At 46.2% G+C, this 17,136-nt stretch overlaps 1 protein-coding gene across 3 annotated transcripts in view; it reads left to right on the top strand.

The window, feature by feature from the left end:
• MDGA1 (MAM domain containing glycosylphosphatidylinositol anchor 1) overlaps window positions 1-17,136 on the top strand; it is a 134,934-nt gene that overhangs the window by 62,753 nt on the left and 55,045 nt on the right. For all 3 annotated transcript variants that reach the window (XM_083831627.1, XM_083831626.1, XM_083831628.1), the window contains exon 8: window positions 1,373-1,666. In XM_083831627.1, the coding sequence (XP_083687753.1) occupies window positions 1,373-1,666 (294 nt within the window). The remainder of the gene's footprint in view (window positions 1-1,372; window positions 1,667-17,136) is intronic.

Here is a 17,136-nt window from a genome sequence, read left to right as displayed (position 1 = left end):
TGCCTCTCGCCAGGTGAACAGCTGCTGGCGGTGTCGGCACCAAGAGCGCTGTCGTCCGTGGCGCTGCTCAGGACAGGGAGTGATGAGGTTCCCCAGCCCATGGGAGACTTGCAAATTGAAAATGTGGCCTCCCTGTTGCATAGGGAGGTCACTGCTGCGGGAGACGGGGCTGGAGCCATCCTAAATCTCTAAAGCTGCTGTGGGCTGTAACGTGTGCAATTACTGTAGCACAATCTCCTTTGCTGGAGCTGAATTGAGCTAATACAGCTTGTTATGGCCTCTGTAGTCCTTAACTTTTCTTTAAATGGAAATGAAGTACGTAGCCCTTGTGGTTATGGAAGTGTCAATCCAAGTGTTACCACTGTCAGCTTGAAGGACTGAAAGAGGAGCTTTCAGAAAACAATTGCTTCCATATTTTCCTTAGCTGAACTCTTAATTCTGAAGCCTAATACAAATAAAATGTCAACATAATATGTTTTTTGGCATGAACTTCCCCTTCCTGGGAAGGGGAACTTGGTGGACTTGGGGACATGAACAACAAACTTCTTCCCACTGTAACCTCTGCTCCTTTTAGCTGCAGTCCTTGGGTTGTTTTTCTCGTTTGTTTTGGTAGGTTTCTTTTAGCTTTGTTTATCAGCAAAGTTTTGTTTCCCAACTGATAGCTGAGTATTTCTTGAGTGTTGCTGTGCCATCGGCTCTAGCCCCCACTAGGCAGCAGTTCTGGCTCAGTGATCTGTTCTGAGTCTGGCCTGGAAGGATGCACAGAAGTGATCTTTACTGGAACCCCTCTTTCATGTGAGCCAGAGATAACCAACAAAATATGTATCTCAATGTAAAATATACAGGGCTTATGGGTGTCTGGCAAGGCAGGAGGTTTGCAAAACACTAATCCTATAAATCTTGGCTTTGGTCTCACCTGTGCAAGAGGACTAGGTGCCTTGGCAGATACAACTTTTATTTCTGGGTCAAAATTTTGCACTTCCATTTGGGAAATTAACTGACCAGAAGTGGAGACATGGATCAAAGAGGCTTTGGGTTTTGGGTTCATCAGTGCTAGCCCTGCTGCTGGAGAGCATTTTTCATCCAGAGAAGTGGGAGCTGGGGGGATATCCAAGTAAAGCTGGCACTTTCCATTCCCATAAGGGTCAATTCCTGGAGAAGCTCGGGATCTTCCTTGGTGCCCTGCAGCTTCAGGTCCTGTAGGATGATTTACATGGGCACTGTGTTCCTATAGGGGTTGCACTGGTGTGACCAGTGTCAAGTTAAGTAGTTCTCAGGGTTGTTGGTGTGATGCAGACACACGCATCTCAAGAATATTCCTCACATGCTGGAAACTAAGTGTAAAACCAGTCCCTTCTTATCTCCCTTTTAGTGCCACCAACCATCAGTGTCCCCAAGGGCCAGTCCACCATCACCGTCCGGGAGGGCTCCAGGGCTGAGCTGCAGTGCGAGGTGCGAGGGAAGCCCAAGCCACCCATCATCTGGTCCCGGGTAGATAAGGAAACCCCCATGCCTTCAGGGACAATGACGGCGGAGACATATGATGGGAAGCTGCGCCTGGAGAGTGTGAGCCGAGACATGAGCGGGACCTATAAGTGTCAGACAGCCAGGTACAATGGCTTTAACATCAGACCCCGGGAAGCCCTGGTGCAGCTCAACGTGCAGTGTGAGTATAACCATACAGTCCTGGGGCGCCGGTCTGAATGCCTGTGTGTGCGTAAGCATGTGGGCTAAGCATCTCTGACACACTGTGCAGCTTTCAGGCAGGGCTGACCTTTCTTACTGGGCTGAGCCGACACGTCTCTTTTGTCTGGGGACCTTTGAGCAGTTTGTATTTAATTGGCCTGGCTGCAGAAGGCAAGGGCAGGATACCGTACGGGCGGTGTGATGCAAGTGGAAGGGAGGGGTGTTGTGTGTGTTCGTACACGATGCTTCCCATTTCCCTATCAGTGGATGACTGCAGAACAGCAGCTTTGCAGGGTGTGCATTTGCGTGCGTAACATACGTGCAAAATATCTTCAGGGCATATTAATAAGGCTGTGAAGTCAAGCACTCAAAAGACAGCAAATGAATGTCAATGACACCACTTCTACCCCATAACGCTTTCTGCAACTAAGTTCCCACAGCTGTTACTTCTGGACATGCCTGAAACATTTTGCCAAAAAAGCAGTGGTAGGCAGACCCTACTACGGACTGCATAATCCCCATTTCTGTGCAGCAAAGCTGTAAGCAACAGAAAACTGATTCCTAGCGTGTGGTGTATTGAGTGATTTCGGTGCTGGGTGACATTCGCAGCTCCACTTGGCAGTGATATCTGTGCGTAAAGGTGAGTGTGGAGGGAGGGATGCTGCTGGTGTCCGCATGGGGTGTCTGCATCCTTTCCCTGCAGCAGCTCCTACCTCCAGGTAAAGGAGTGCTCCTGTGGTGTCGAGGTCTGTTTTGACATGCTGGGGACAGGCAGAAGCAGAGGGTCTGTGCTGTCTCCTTCAAGATTTTGAATCAGGGTGAAGGCAGCGGGGTGAAATGCCTCAATCTGGAAGGAGCAGTGACTGCAGGAACAGCCCTGCCTTGAAGACCTCATCCTGTTGGGATAGCGGGATGGCTGAAATCCTCTGAGCAACATGGATCTGGCAGGTGTGGGATGGTAGAAGCAGGTTAATTTGCACCCAGGCATGCTGTCTCTGGGCTGTGACTGAAGAGCATCCACGCACAGCACAGCACAGCAGCACTCATTAGACACGCTGCCACACTCCTCCCTGGCTTGATCCCCGGGGAGAGGAGAAGCAAGACTGAAGCAGATAACCTGTCTGCAGCCAAGCAGGCACGCTGCTGGCTGATTCAAGCTGGTGGGAGCACAGCAGTAACAAAAGATGTGCCAGATCCTGCAAGCACTTTGCATATTCAAAGAACCCCCTTTTAAAATGATCGGTCTGTTCATTTGGGAGCATGTCAGCAATCGAATCACAGCACAGGGACACAGAAATGTGTGCAGATTTCTGTGGAGGTAAGTGTGGATGGAGAAGCTTCCCCTGAGCAGGGTGGACATGGGTGTCTTGGTTTAAGCTGTTTTGGGAGGCAGGCTGGGAGAGGCACACAGCAGGAAGGGTGACTCTTTCACCCCAAGAACTGATGGGAGATGCAACAAAATTTCACTCTGGAGCAAAGAACCATGAGATCTTCTGGTGTCCTCGGTTCAGAGGTGGTGTTTGAAGGCAGTGTGGTCCCCACTGCCTGTCATTGCCCTTGCAGAGGGAGGGGCAATGCCCAGCCTGGGCTGAATCCAGTCTTGCTAGGTAGTCTGGAGGGGAATCACAGCCCTGAATCTTGGGCTGGAGGGGGTGGACATGACTCCACAAGCAATACGCTGTAGGTAGAAACCAGAAGCTGTTTTGGGGCAGAGCCCCAAATGTGACCCACAAGAAGGTAAAGATGCAATGAACTTCTTTGTAAAGAGCAACTCAACATATTCCTCCTATTGCTCTTCCCAAGGCCAACCAACGCTTTGTTGTGATCTAACCCAGGTAAGAGTGGCATCCTCCGTGGAGCAAGAAAGTAGGGCACGAATTGCCCCCATCCCCTTTATATCCCTTTCCCCTCCCCTAAAAAAAAGCCAACAACAAAGTGCATAGTCTCTGCTTGTGCCTCTCCTCCTTGTTCAGGCAGCTGGAAGGCGCTGGGTGCGGCGGCGGGGGCTGCGGTGGTTAATTGAAACGCTGCTCTGCAGCGTGGGGAGCTCATTAGTCTGCTCGCTTGCTCTGGAATTCTCATCTTGTTGGAAATGGGGATCGTGTGGCTTCTGCAGCCTCCGTGATGAGCGCTTCCCACCGGAGAGCCCGCGCGGGTGACGTGCATCCATGCGGCCGCGTGCATGTGTGTGTGTGTGTGTGTGTGCATGCGGACGTGCCTTTGTGTGTGCTTGTGTGAGCTCCCTTTGAACCGGCTCGCTCAAGGGAAGAGCGAATTCTGGGTGATAATGTGGCTGTTTCTCTGATTTGCTCCAAAGCTAAAGTTGCAAAATCAATACAGCAGATCTGATTAGATGTCAGAACCTGTTTCTGTGTTTCTTTTTTCTTTTCTTTTTCTCCCCTCACCCTCATGCATATAGTTCTGTGCTGTAGCAAACTAGCCCACAAAGAGGCTTTGCCAACTGCACTGCAGTATTGGAAAGAGAGAGAACAAGAAGACAAAAAGAACAAGTCAGCTGTCACCCCCCCCCCCAAAAAAAAAGTGTTTTTATTATTTATTTATTTATTGCAAGCTGAAAAACTAGTTCTTCTTTTATCTTATAGGCAGTAATTTTCTATCATCAGCTCTCTGACAGGCTGGATGGTCTGTTCCCTCGACTTCTTGGTCTGAACTGTAGGGGTTTGGAAGATTAATAAGTTTGTGAAAGTCCTTGCAGCCTCATAGCTCTGTGGTTAAGATAAAGAAATGTTATATACTGGTTAGAGCGAGACATTGGGCTTGTCGGAACTCCTGGGAACCTAGCTGCCACACAGAGCGACAATTTCTTGTCTTTTCCTATATCTTTAAAGCACGAATAAAACTGATCTGTCTCTTTGAGGATTTGTGAGGCATAATAAACACAGCACTTTGAAATCTTGGAATAAAAATAGCCATGGAAGGGCAGAGTACTGTTGTTAATAATATCGATGCTATTGCTAATGCTGTTGTCAAGCCTTTTTCCAGGATTAGGTATTCACTCAAGAAAAAGTCCCAGCAGCAAAGTGAATCTTCTGCAGAGGTGGGTTTAAAATCAGGACTGGGTCACCCTGTGTAGATGAGATCAGCATAAGGCAGTAAAACACATACTGGGCTTGAAAATGTACGGCGTTCTGTGCGTTTTGGTTTACAAAGTGTCATTTGAGCCAATATGTATGAAAAGAGGAAAGAAAAAAAGTGTGTGTGCGTGGATCAGTGAAAAGGATGCTACCTGGATGCAAATTTAGCAAGCATATAAATAGCAAATTGAAGAAAAAAAATATATACCTGTATCCTGAAAGCCTGTCTAAAATAGCATTTCCATGAATTGCAAAGAACAGGAGTAACTCTAAACTCTAGCCTTCGCAATAACTGGCCTTTGAGATGACTATCTTATCATGGTGATGTTATGTTTGCTTTCTAGGAGCCTCATAAAACATTGTGGTACAAAATTCAATCCCCGTACGTTACCCTGTTACATGATATTGTGTCAGTCCTGAAGGTTTTTCAGTCCTGACCATGTCATAAAACTGCTAGACAGCTCTGTCAAAGTCCACCTCAACCCTGCCCTCCTCATCATACCTAATCCTTGATACATCACCTCCAGTACTTTCCCTCTGATCTGTTTATCCTCACAGCACTTGCTACTTGCTACTTGGCCCCTGCTTGAGGGGAGACTATTGAACACCTGAATAGGTTCTCTCTCTTTGGCTAAACACCAAAAACTGATAGCAGAGCACCCTTCTCCTCTATTGAGAGAAGTAATTAGTTCACCAAATTCTTTTTACTGGATAAGCTGACTTTTGCTGGTGCTATTCTTGTCTTAGGCAGAAATTGGTATCTTGGTATCTCTAAGTGCTCAGAGAAAGAAGTGAAGAGAAAGAAGGGAATATTTACGCAGAGTTGACCTTGTTTTGGATAGTCCAGTCTGAAAGCTGATGCTGTTTTTCATCTTTGGGTCACACTACAGGTGACATCTTGGCAGGAAGAAAGACTAGAAAATTAATAACATGGCCTGAGAACTTGGCCCCTTCTGGACTCAGAATAATAGCCCACAATCACCTGGGATTGATCTCCAAAGAATTAGGTTTACTGCCCTTAGGTTGAGTTTTGTCACACACAGCAGCGGGTGGATTATTGTGTTTAACTTCAAAGCATAACGAATGTTAGGTGCAATCAGGAAAGTAGACCAACATTTTTCTTTGGAAGGGCAGCTATCACAGTTAACAGGACTTCAGGAGACGTGAATATTCCTAGACATAGGAATGACCACAGGGCCAGTGACGAGAAAGTCTGGCTTTGCCCCTACCTGAAAGGCAGCCAGAATATGTCCTGTGGAGGCATCTGTTGCCCTTGTCACTTAAAGAAATGTTCGGGTATGCAAGGATTTGTTTTCCCATCTGGGCTCATATGCTGGCAAATGTTATTCTTGGTCACCCTGTTGACTTATTCCTCTTTAAAACCCTCCTGAACCCATTGGCAGTGCTCAGACGGGCAATAGTCAGCATCAATTTCCCGTTATCTATGTAGCAAACAGAAGAGCAGGGAGGAGAGGAGGGAGTGATACTGTAAATAAGTAAGAAGCATCGCTGGATCCAAGCAACTGGAAACAGAAACGCATTAAACTGTTTCGATCAACTGTTGAAGCCATTGCTCAGTGTCAGCGCTCTTTGCAGGTGTCCCACCCCCTCTGAAACAGAAGCATGGATATTAACTGCTCAGTTAAAAATGCTCTTGAGACATGCTTCTGGATTCGAGATGGTTCTTCAGAGTAGTTAGGATGGGACATTTGGCTCCTGAGAGCTCCCTGAAGCTCTCCCTGCTCATGTGAAGGGAGTCTAAGAGAAAGGAGATGTCCCTGGCCAGAGCTGACCCATATCTCTGACGGAGCTGGCTTATCCATCTTGCTGCTTGGCCACGTGAGCTGGAGTGTGGAGCCATCTGCTAAGAATTTTAGACTTGGCTGGATTCATTTGTGAGTACATTTATTAATAGTAGTTGTATTTTTTTTTTATTATTTTCATCAGTGAAGTCTATTCTGACACCCTCCTCCAAGCTGGCAAGCGCAGTCGGGAAGCTAACTTGGGGGCAGGAGGTGATTTTTCTACCCTTAGAGTGGCTGGGTCTTTCCTGCCCTTCTACTCATGTTCCAATATCATTGCACTATATCCTGCGGGTCTTGCTCCCAAAAAAGGGTAAAAGGGTAACCCTAGGCTCTCATGCCAAACAGAGCTCTGGAGTGCTCTGGATCATATTAAGCCATCAAAGGTTTAAGAATTACCTGAGGTTCTGGGGAAGAGGTTGCTGCATTCAAAGTCACGGGCAAACTGTGCTTTCTGCAAATTCAGTGTTTGCAAATCTGGAGACCTTCATTAGGGAGAAGAAAATCATTTGCAGTCATGGACTTGACCTCAACCCAGCAGCCTGAACAAACAAAGCCTGAACCCGTTGTCTGGTCCCACTCTGATGGAAATCCTCCCTGTTTCCCACCTAATTTGTTATACAGAGTTTTGTGTATCTAAGCTGAGAGTATACATTATTTCTGTGTTTCTATCAACACATATAAACCCCCTTGTTAAGAGCAGAGAGTTTTGTTCCTGATTGTCAACACATTTTCCGCTAGCAGCACTGCGTCTGGGATTATGTTGCTCCGAGTTTGTGTTTGTGCATACAGCCCTGTCCTCAGCGCTACAGCATGAGGATTGCTCACTCTGCTGCCCAGTGCCTGGGCTGCTAACAAGTAATTAGGGTTGTCAGTCTAAGGATGGGCTGAAGGAGGAATCCATTTTACTCCGTCATGGCTATAAATCCAAATGGCCATGGTTCAGAGCACAGTAACAACCACAGAGGCTTAGCTGGCCTCGGATTTGTTTTAACAATTACCATCTATTGGGCCTGGGGCCTGGCAGACAGAGACTGTGACAGTGCTTACATCGGTTTCAAATTGAATCTTGAGATGGGGTTGTACCAAATGTGGCCTAAGAGGGAATGGCTCCTGCTTGTCTAGGACCTGCTGGCCCTACCCTCCTGCCAGCCTCATGGCTGTGAGGGGCAGCTCGTCTGACATGCCAAGGGATGCTCAGCCAAAACCTTCTTTGTGACTGCCTTTGCAGTCTTTATCTTCACGGATCAAAGCCCCAGGACTCCCTATGTTGCTTTTTTTGTAGCATTTGGTGTGTGAATCTTTGGAGGAAAAAAAATATTTCCCAGGGTAAAGCAGTTGTATGAATTTTGGCTTGCCTGACTTTTTTCCCTTCAGCACACAGCAGTTAGGACTTGTTCTGCAGGACCCTAGTCTCTTTGCTGGTTGCTGCCTGATGGGAAAGGTTCCCATGTGCTGCCACTAACTGAGGTTTTCTTGGGAAGTCTCCCTTGCATCCTGAGAGCTTTTCAGATTTATCTCTGCAAAGCACCATGAGGCCTCCTTACTGTGTCCTGGGAAAATGTCCATGAGGGAAGAGACGGTGAAACCCAAATGTGCGCCTCAGGAAGGTGGGGAGCCCTCCTAAGAGGGGAGAGCTGGGTCTGCTACCTGGATTGCAGCCTGCCTGTGCTGCCATTCAGCCTTTCTGTGGCTCATTACTCATCTCTAAACACCTCCGTGGCTGTAACGAGAGGATGAGTAAAAGCTTGTGTGAGAGCTCCTCACCTAGAGAGATGAATTCGTTTGCTTAGAAGACAACCAGTTTAAATCAGCTAATCCATTTCTCAGTCACTGCTGGGAGAAACAAATACGCTTTCCATAAGCTGCCATTATTCTGTTTTATTTTTGCCAGACTCTTTAGGGAGAGCAACTTAATTTTATCAAGTGAGAGAGATGTCCAAGCTATACCATTTTGGCAGGAAAGGAGAGACAAGAGCTGCACAGACATAGTGGGTGGCAGACAGTGTTGGTCAACTCTTTTTGGAAAATTGCTTCCCTACTGTGACCCTCTCAGGGCTGACCACCACATCTAGTGCTGCTCAAGATCAGATAGTGGTTTAAAGATTTTCCTGAAAGAGAAAAGTCTTGAGTCTGGGGACCTAGGCTATCGATATGGGAGTTAAGAGGATGGGAAGGCTTGTGTATATGTTCTGGCAAGACAGAGAGCTGCTGCTAGCACCTGAGAAAAATAGATTTGGGGAGGCATGTGCTATACTGCAAGCTGCACAGTACCACTGGCAACAGGAGACACAGGGCAAGGAAAGTGGTAGATGAAGGGAGTCAGAAAACTGCTGTCAGATCTCATTTTAAGGCTGGGATCACAAGGGGGAAAACGAGGGAATAGCCTGTCCCTGTCAAGTCCTGCCTCTTGGTGACCAGGAAGCAAGCACGTTGAGCGCCCAGAGAGAGATGCCATGGATCCAGACTCGCTAGGGGAACCAGGAAGACACTGAGCAGGCAAAAAAAAGCAAGTCATTTTCTCATAATAACTCTTAGACTCTGCAGAAGAGCCTGAGGCACGGAGAGGTGAAAATAGCTGTCCACACTTGCAAGGGAGCACATATGACATCAGACCTGACACAGGACCTAGGCCTGGGGAGCTGAGGCCTGCTGTCCCCAGCCTCTTTGCCAGAGAGAAACTACGTGGTGCCGTGGCATTGTGGCTTTGCTTTTTTTCCCCATGATTTTTGGGCCACAAACTCCTTCAGGCTGCACCTGTGAGGGTGCAGGAATAGGTTTCCATGCTATCCCTTACCTCCTCCCTGTGTCCTGGCACTGGAGCAGAGCTAGTTCCTCCCGACCCACTGGAGGACTGCAGAGGGCATGTAGAGGTAAGGCAGAGAACAGCAAAGTCACCTTTGAAGAGGGGTCTTGTGCAGGGAAGTCCCTCTGAAGCACTCCCGGTGTGAACAGAAAACCTAAGGGGAATCTGAGCATCCCAGGGAGGGGTCTGAATTGTAATTAGCTGTGGACATCCTTACCCCAAACTCCGAAACAGCACCAATTACAGTCACTCCTGCAGGGAAACTGTCTGCATATGAATTACATTTCAGAAGTGTTCAGGCTTCTTTGCAGCTTAACAAGTCTTCCTGCCACCAGTTCTGTCTGGGACACGGTACTGGGGGACTGAGGGTTCAGTTTTTAGGAAAGGTGTAAGTCTTTTTGGAGCTTTCTGTGGGGAAGAAAATGCTCAGTTACAAGCTTGTGCTTTTCCACTTGGGGCTGTCTCTGAGAAATAGACTATTTTTTCTTTGAAGCCAGGAAACTGTTTTCTCAATGCACAGAGATCACATTTCCAACATGCACCTCTCACCCTATTTCACTTCATATAGTTTCTGATTTCTCTCTCTGTGTGTCTCTGTTGCAAACACAAATAAGCATGTGTGCGCACACGCTCGTACCCTACCTCAGTTTTTGCTTCTGATTTGGATTTAATTGGTCTCCAGGACTCAGATAAAACAGCCAGTTTCCTTTCATGAACCCAATGATAAACCTTGCAAAGCCCTCATTGGTCCCCGGGATTGACAGATATGCTTAAATTTCCTAGTTGCATGCACACCTGTTGCATTTTGCATGATTTTGGAGTCCTTGTTTCTGGGGTTATGTGCGATCGCGGGAAATCATGGAAATTTTTCATTACTGTTGACTGGGAGGAAGCTGACTTCTGAGTGTTTGCTGCTTGCCAAAGCTGCAGGGGGATGAATGGGAAGTAGAAGAGACTGAAAATTGCTCCATTTCTGTGGGGAAGAGGCACCCGGGGTAGATCCCTGCTGGTGAGGAAAGAAAGGCAATTTAAGGCCATTCCAGCTGACCCTTTGTAGGCTCTTGATCTGTTGTGACCTGTGCTTATGTCTGATGAAATGAGGGCTGTAAATCTCATCCATTCCAAATATGCTGCAGCTCTGGGTCCAAGTCAACCACATGTTTGATGGGAGGGATTGGTTGGAGTGCCAAAACTAATGGGTTCCTGACAGTGGCTGAGACTGAGGTCAAGAGAACAATAAATAAGAGTGGCATTTGCACAGAACAGGAGTTTTCCCTACCAAGTGCTGATTGCAAAGAGATATTTTACTGTCGTAATCATAAGCTAGAATGCAGTAGCTAGTAAGAGCTTAATGTGATATAGATGGGTTTAATAGTGCTAGCTTTGCTGGCATTTTCTTAGCAGTTCACAGCATGTGCGTAACTCAGGCCCTTCAGCCAATATGTTGGTATGCTGTAAAACAGGGAGCTGGGGCTTGAAGAAAAGGGAGCAGTGCTCTGTGTAAGGTGGTTTGCAGGAAAGAGCATAATGGGTCCGAAGGGATGGGAAGATGGTGGCAGTTAGCGGGTGAGAGAAAAACAGAGCAGCATTCAGAACAGATATTTGTGGTTTGGGTTTTTTATTCCTGCCCTTGAACTGCTTGTAATGAGGCCTTGCAAAAGTCCAGATTTATGCATGGGAATGGACAAGTTTTCATTCTGATTGACTTTCTAGGGACTAGTTTATATGTATAAATGAAAAGATGGAAATGAGCTCACCTACTGGTTTTAAAGGGAGAAGGAAAGGTGGTGTTTGGGGGGATTTTTTTCTTTCCCTTTTTTTTTTTTTTAAATTGCTAATGTGCTCCAATCTGCCTATCCAAAATGCTGGAACTCCAGCTTCCTGATGTCGCTGAGAAAGCAAAAGCTCTCTGATCTCTTTATAACCTTTTTGTGCTGTTTGTCTATGTAGGAGAGTTATTGAAATGCCAAGTGTCGTCACTCTTAGTCGTGGAGCTGAGCAACATGGTTAATTTACCTTTGTGGATCTAAACTTGCACTATTTGTACATTTTTTGTGCAGCAGCTACTCATAGACTGAAGTGACAGAGAATTCACTGCGTCCCTCAGTAAGTTGTTTCCCTCAGTAAATTGTTCCAATGGATTTATACTCCCATGCTTCAGTGGTCATTACTTAATCTAGGCCTGTCTTATTTCAGTTTCCAAATACAAGCTCTGTTTATGCTTTTGTCTTCTCACATAAAGAACTATTTGTTATTAGCAGTCTCTTTCTTGTGTAGTCTGAGATACCAGAACAAGTAATCTCTTAATCTCTTAGCCTTTTTTCTGTACACAGTCAGAAAGGGTCTCCTAGCCATTCACTGCAAGGCGTGTTTTTCATACCCCCCTTTATTTTCAGCATCATGCTGGCAGCATGGTGGTCACCCCTGTTCAACAGATTTTCACAAATGATCTCAACAATGCAGATGCAGCAGTGATGTCCACCTCACAATTTGTTTTGTTTTGTTTTGTTTTTTAATCTTTGGTTTAATCATCCAAAGCTTTGGACATCCTTGGACTACAGAATTAAGCTGGCTATATTGACTGAGGATCCTCCTGGAGTCATTGTCCTGACAGAGTGACACATTCTCTGCTCAACAGTTTTCCTTCCAGATCTTCACACTTTCTGAGGCAAATTGAGTGCTGTTACCGTAAACCCATTCTATCAAGCAAACCAAGTTGTCCTGCATGAGACACCTCCCAAGTACATTATTTACTGCTGTGTATTTTGTGTTCTCCACAGACGTTACTATCTTATCCTGATATAAGCGCTTAATGATGGTGATTCTCATGTACCACACATTAAAACACTGCCTTTGTGTGGGATGGAAGGAAGCAAAGCCCAAGCCGCATTCTAGAGCTGTGTCAAAGTCTGCACCCCATCATCCCAACTGCAAATGGATGCCAGGTCATTTAGACACCAACAGTGGTTGGTTATGTGTGATGCTGGCTACACAGATGGATCTGGGGACTTTGTGATTGATATGCTTTAGCTATGCCAACAGGCTGGCTGTCTCTCTGACCTTGGTGGTGATATGAAATAGAACCAGCTTAAGAGTTTCATATGAGATCCCACCAGGGAAGTCTTCCTAGAGGAGGTCTGCCCTATCACTAGAGAGATAGCAGTGGTGTGTGCGCCAATTTAAAATTCCTTTTTGAACTCTTTCAGCTAATGTGTTTTTAAGCTGCTTAATGTGGGCTACATTTGAATAGTATTACATCTTCAATTAGTCTGTCGTGTGGAAGCAAGCCAGGATCCTTCCAACGCCTGAGGATGTTATGACAAGATAGTTACTTTTCTTGTTGCCTTCTCAAACACTACCCAGTTTGTCTGCCAAGGACCCATAAAACTATATTAATCACCATTCATTTTTTAATTTATACAGTTGCATCCCACATTCATCTTCCATGAGTTCTTTTTCTGAAATCAATGAGGAAAAAAAAAAAAAAAAAGGTTTATTGCTGTTCTGAGTTCTCCTCTGCTTACATTGACCCAATTGGTTCATATCTTTACTCTTATAAGCTACACAAGCATGGAGGTTACAGAATAATTTTATCTCCTCTGGTATTCACAGAATGCCATCACACACTTCCCCTCCATGTCCTGGCTAAATAATTTTTTCCTCCATGTTTTCCTACTTTGTAAGGCATTTTTGAGGTTTTATGATCTGTTGTTACTCTGTAATTCTGACATCTATGCATAGATGAGTTCAGACCAAGATTTGAAGATTGAGCAAACAGGACATAGAGAAGCCTGTCTTCCCTTAATTTCTGGCTTTACTCATAGAATTAGCCACAGATATTCCCAGATTTCAGTCCATGCAGGTTCTTTCCAGAGCTGTACACAGAATTATGTCCTCTCTCTGCTCACCACAGTGGGATGGCTCAGCAAACATTGTTGAAATGTGTTTAAAATGTCCTTTTCACCTGGGGTATCTGATTCTGGGAGCTGTTGCTATCTATCACAGAGAAGGTGGAAGGAGCAGGGTGCCATGTTACAGTGAGTGCTGCCGCAACTCCTCAGGCTGAAAACTGCTGACGGACTGACTTAAGCCAGGATCCAGTTTCAACTCTTGATGTAATGGGTGAGGATGAAGAAGGTAATGGGCTGACTTTTTGTGCCCCCAGAAAGTTGGGATTGTGAACAAAGGAAGCATTATGGAACAGATTACAGGCATTTATCTGTTGGACCAAAATCCGCTCTGACCTGAGGCCATCAGGAGAAGAAAGGAAGTACATATCACTCCCGGTTGATCTGCAGAACATCTTCTCTGCTACCTAAGTTCTCCTCAGTCAATGTGAAAAAGTAGCTGTGGCAGGGATGCTGCTCCTCCAAGTGGTTTCTCCAGTGCTGTCCCAGTTTAGGGTCAGACACAGAAGCAGCCTGGAAAATCGAATGTCAGAGCAGATTTATCCGGTGAGTGGGCTTGCTAATAAATTTCCTTCTCCTGGTCCAAGTCCAAAGGAGATGGGACAGAGCTGACAGCCAGATGGGGAGGTCGAGAGAGCAGGCTGCTGTCCTTGAATGATTGCCAGCTTTGTCACTGGCCTCCGTCCTGTGCCCTCGGCTGCAGAGGAGACCCTGAGACCCAGAGAGTGATTTCTGGGAGGCCACCACACCTAGAGCTGTCAGAAGTGACAGTGCTCTTCCTAACGCAGAGAAAGGTGAGAGCTGCGGGGTTGCACGCGTGCTTCAGCAGTGAGGTTGGTGTGCTGCTTGTCTGGAAACAAGGTGGCGATGCAGAGAGAAGACATGAGGTTTCCAGTAGACAAGCGAGTCCTCTGTAGCTTGAGTCCATGTCCTCTGATACAGCTGGTATCGTTCAGGCCTGAAGAAACAAGCTGCCAAAGCCTCCACTCACCTGTGACACAGACTCCTGATGATGGCTGGGGAGACTGGAGGCTGCTGGCCTGGCTGGGAGCTGGTGGTCACCTCCCCCGGCTTCTGGTCCAGCTCCTGCCACTGCTTTCTGCCCACTGTTAGAGCAGGAGGCTGATATACATGGGAAGCTTGCCTTCTTCCTGTTGTGTGGATCAGTAAGCAACGTTTTGTAATAACTCCTCATACTTAGTTTTGTGTCCTCTGTGCAATAGATACTTGGTTAACAGTGCGAGCAGATCTCTCTGTAGCTCAATACGTCTTGCTGTTAATGACATGAGGTTGTTAAGTATGCGTACACCAGGCTCAGCATGGGAAGCTATGAGGCTAAATTATTGAAACAGCAGAGAAATAATTCTAAAATGTGAGACTAAATGGCTTAACAACCCATTTTTCTTAATCAGTTTATGACAGGGGCCTGGTTGATGCCCAGAATCTTTCACTGTCGTGTCATTGCTATTATCCAACCTAGACACAAAACGCAGCCTCCACAGGGACCATAGGTGGCCACCAGTTTTGGGAACAAGGTGTAGAGAGGTGATTTTCTGTGACCAGCAACCTGCTGAAGGTGCATTTTTCCATTAGAATTAGTTAATAGAGGAGGAGTTGGACACAGGGACGTGGGACACTCACACATTCAAAAGTCATGCAGGCAACAGTGTGAAGGACGGAGAGGCAATACAGGACTTTTAGATGGCAGAGATGGTGGCTACTTGGCAGCTGGCTTTTTGGAGCCAGTCACTGCTCTGGAAGACCCCAGCCATTTCATCTGGTGGAGCGCCTGAATCTATATCCATTTTTCCATCCTTCATCCTTGATTGATTTGATCTATCTTGATTCATCTGAAGATGATGATGACAGTGATGAAGAGATAACCATCCACAGAGAGACAGCAAAAATGCCTATAGTAAAAAAATGTTCTTGCCTCTCCTTTCTCTATGCTACATCTGCTGATCCTGTGTTTTTAAATTGTGTGCATTTCTTAAGTTCCTGTACGCACCACCCCCCTTGTTACATTAATTCTTATGGGAAAAATTGCTTTGATATCTGTTGACCTCAGCTGCTTCATCTACGAGACTGAATATCTGACATAAATCTTTTAGTTTGAGCGTCCTTTCAGCCTCCTTCTGAATGGTTACGTTTTCATTGTCGTCATTTTCCTCAGATGTATCAAGATCAATCAAGGGTGAAGGATGGAAAAACGGCGTAATGATGACAGTTAGCAGAGCAGGGTATTAAACGGTTGGCGGCAGAACTCAGAGGCAGCAGATAGAGAAGTGATGGAGAACTGGGTGTTGTTCTTTGATAAGTTCTTCTTCCCTGATCCAAATTCTTTACTAGGCCTGAAGGAGAGTCTGAGGAAGAGCCAAGTTTTCATGGGAAGCTTGACCTCTTTTCACCGTGTAGATAAATGAAGAACCACTGCATTAACTCCTCCTAGTCTAGTTTTGCCCCATGCATCCTTTTTGCTTAATAGTACAGGCAGAGAATTCAAAGCAAGCATATTAAGGAGTGCTGGTTAATATTTGATTATCTTAATTGCCTTGGACTGCCCTTTTTCCTCTACCAGGCTCTTTCTGGCTTGGATCTCCCCCCTTTCCAGCTCTGACACCACCTTTACATTAAAGGAGCTCTGATTTTTTAATCAACATTTTTTCTTTTGGCTATGCTGCCTCTTGTTTTGCTTGCCTGTTTTGAAAGCAGCTGTGGAGGGATCATCTAGTGCTCCCAATTTAGCTATCAGAAAACAGAAGGTGAGGTAACACTGTAGCCCAGCTGTGAGCAGAAGGTTCTGACCACCTGTGGCTCTGAAAATCATTGCATTTCTAAAGCAGAAGCTCTCCTCCCTTTTGACAGGATTGTGGTTCTCAGAGGCATTTTATCCTGCAACCTCCCTGCCCCCTAACTTTCAGTTATTTTATTTAAAAGGGTCCAAACATATGGAGGCGATTGAATTGCTCAGGCGGCTGGTGATGGAACAGGAGCCTGTTGTTACCGGATTGCTACTTGCAGTCAGCAGTCACCTCTACCTGGTAGCTCTTCTGGGAGAGCTACCTGTGAGATCCTCCAGAGGAGACAAGGGGAAACTCAGTCAATTCCTTGCAGGCAGCTGCATACTCTGGGCATGAGCCCTAGCAGTGGCACTAATTGGATGCTGTCTGGAGTCCAAAGATTTTTCGCTAGATTTGCTATAGGGAACGTGCTGGCTGGTATTTGTTTTCCTTCCCAGGGTAGTTCCATTGTGGCACAAAGTGTCTCAAACACAGGAGGTGGCTCCTGCCCAGCAGCAGGACGTGCTGCCCAAGCTTCAAATGCGTATTACGACTCAGATGTGTGCGACGAACTCTTTCAGCAAGTCACTGGGAGTTCATGGAGAGGTTCATATAGAGGACATTAGGATAAATTAGGACTTCAAAGTCCTGTTTCAGCTAGCTCCAAGTTTGTTGTCAAACTTGGGAAGAGGATCGGTCTTTTCTCAGTTGTTCCAATCCTTCACAGGAATATGGAGGGCCTGTCCTAGGACTATGAACACCACAGATTGGTTGTTTTCCCTCTGTTTTAATCTTTACACTGTGGATGGAAGCATAGGGAAGCCCGTTCTGCTGTAATGGGCCAAGCAGCTCTGTTTCTGCTCACAAGATTTTAAACAGTACCTGTTGCTCTCTGCCCCTTTGTAGGCCCTTGTGCCCTGCTTGTTTCTGCCAGGCATGTGAGGAGAGTCAGAGCTCTACTTTCAGATTTGTCTTTTACTTTTCTCCTTCCTCAAACTAGATGTGATTCCTCTAGCATTTAATACTCTAAGGCAGTGTTTCTGCCCAGAGAAAACAAAA

The sequence above is a fragment of the Anser anser genome, assembly GCF_964211835.1.
Source record: "Anser anser genome assembly, chromosome: 3".
Classification (NCBI taxonomy): domain Eukaryota; kingdom Metazoa; phylum Chordata; class Aves; order Anseriformes; family Anatidae; genus Anser; species Anser anser.
This window is presented reverse-complemented; position numbering and strand designations above follow the sequence as displayed.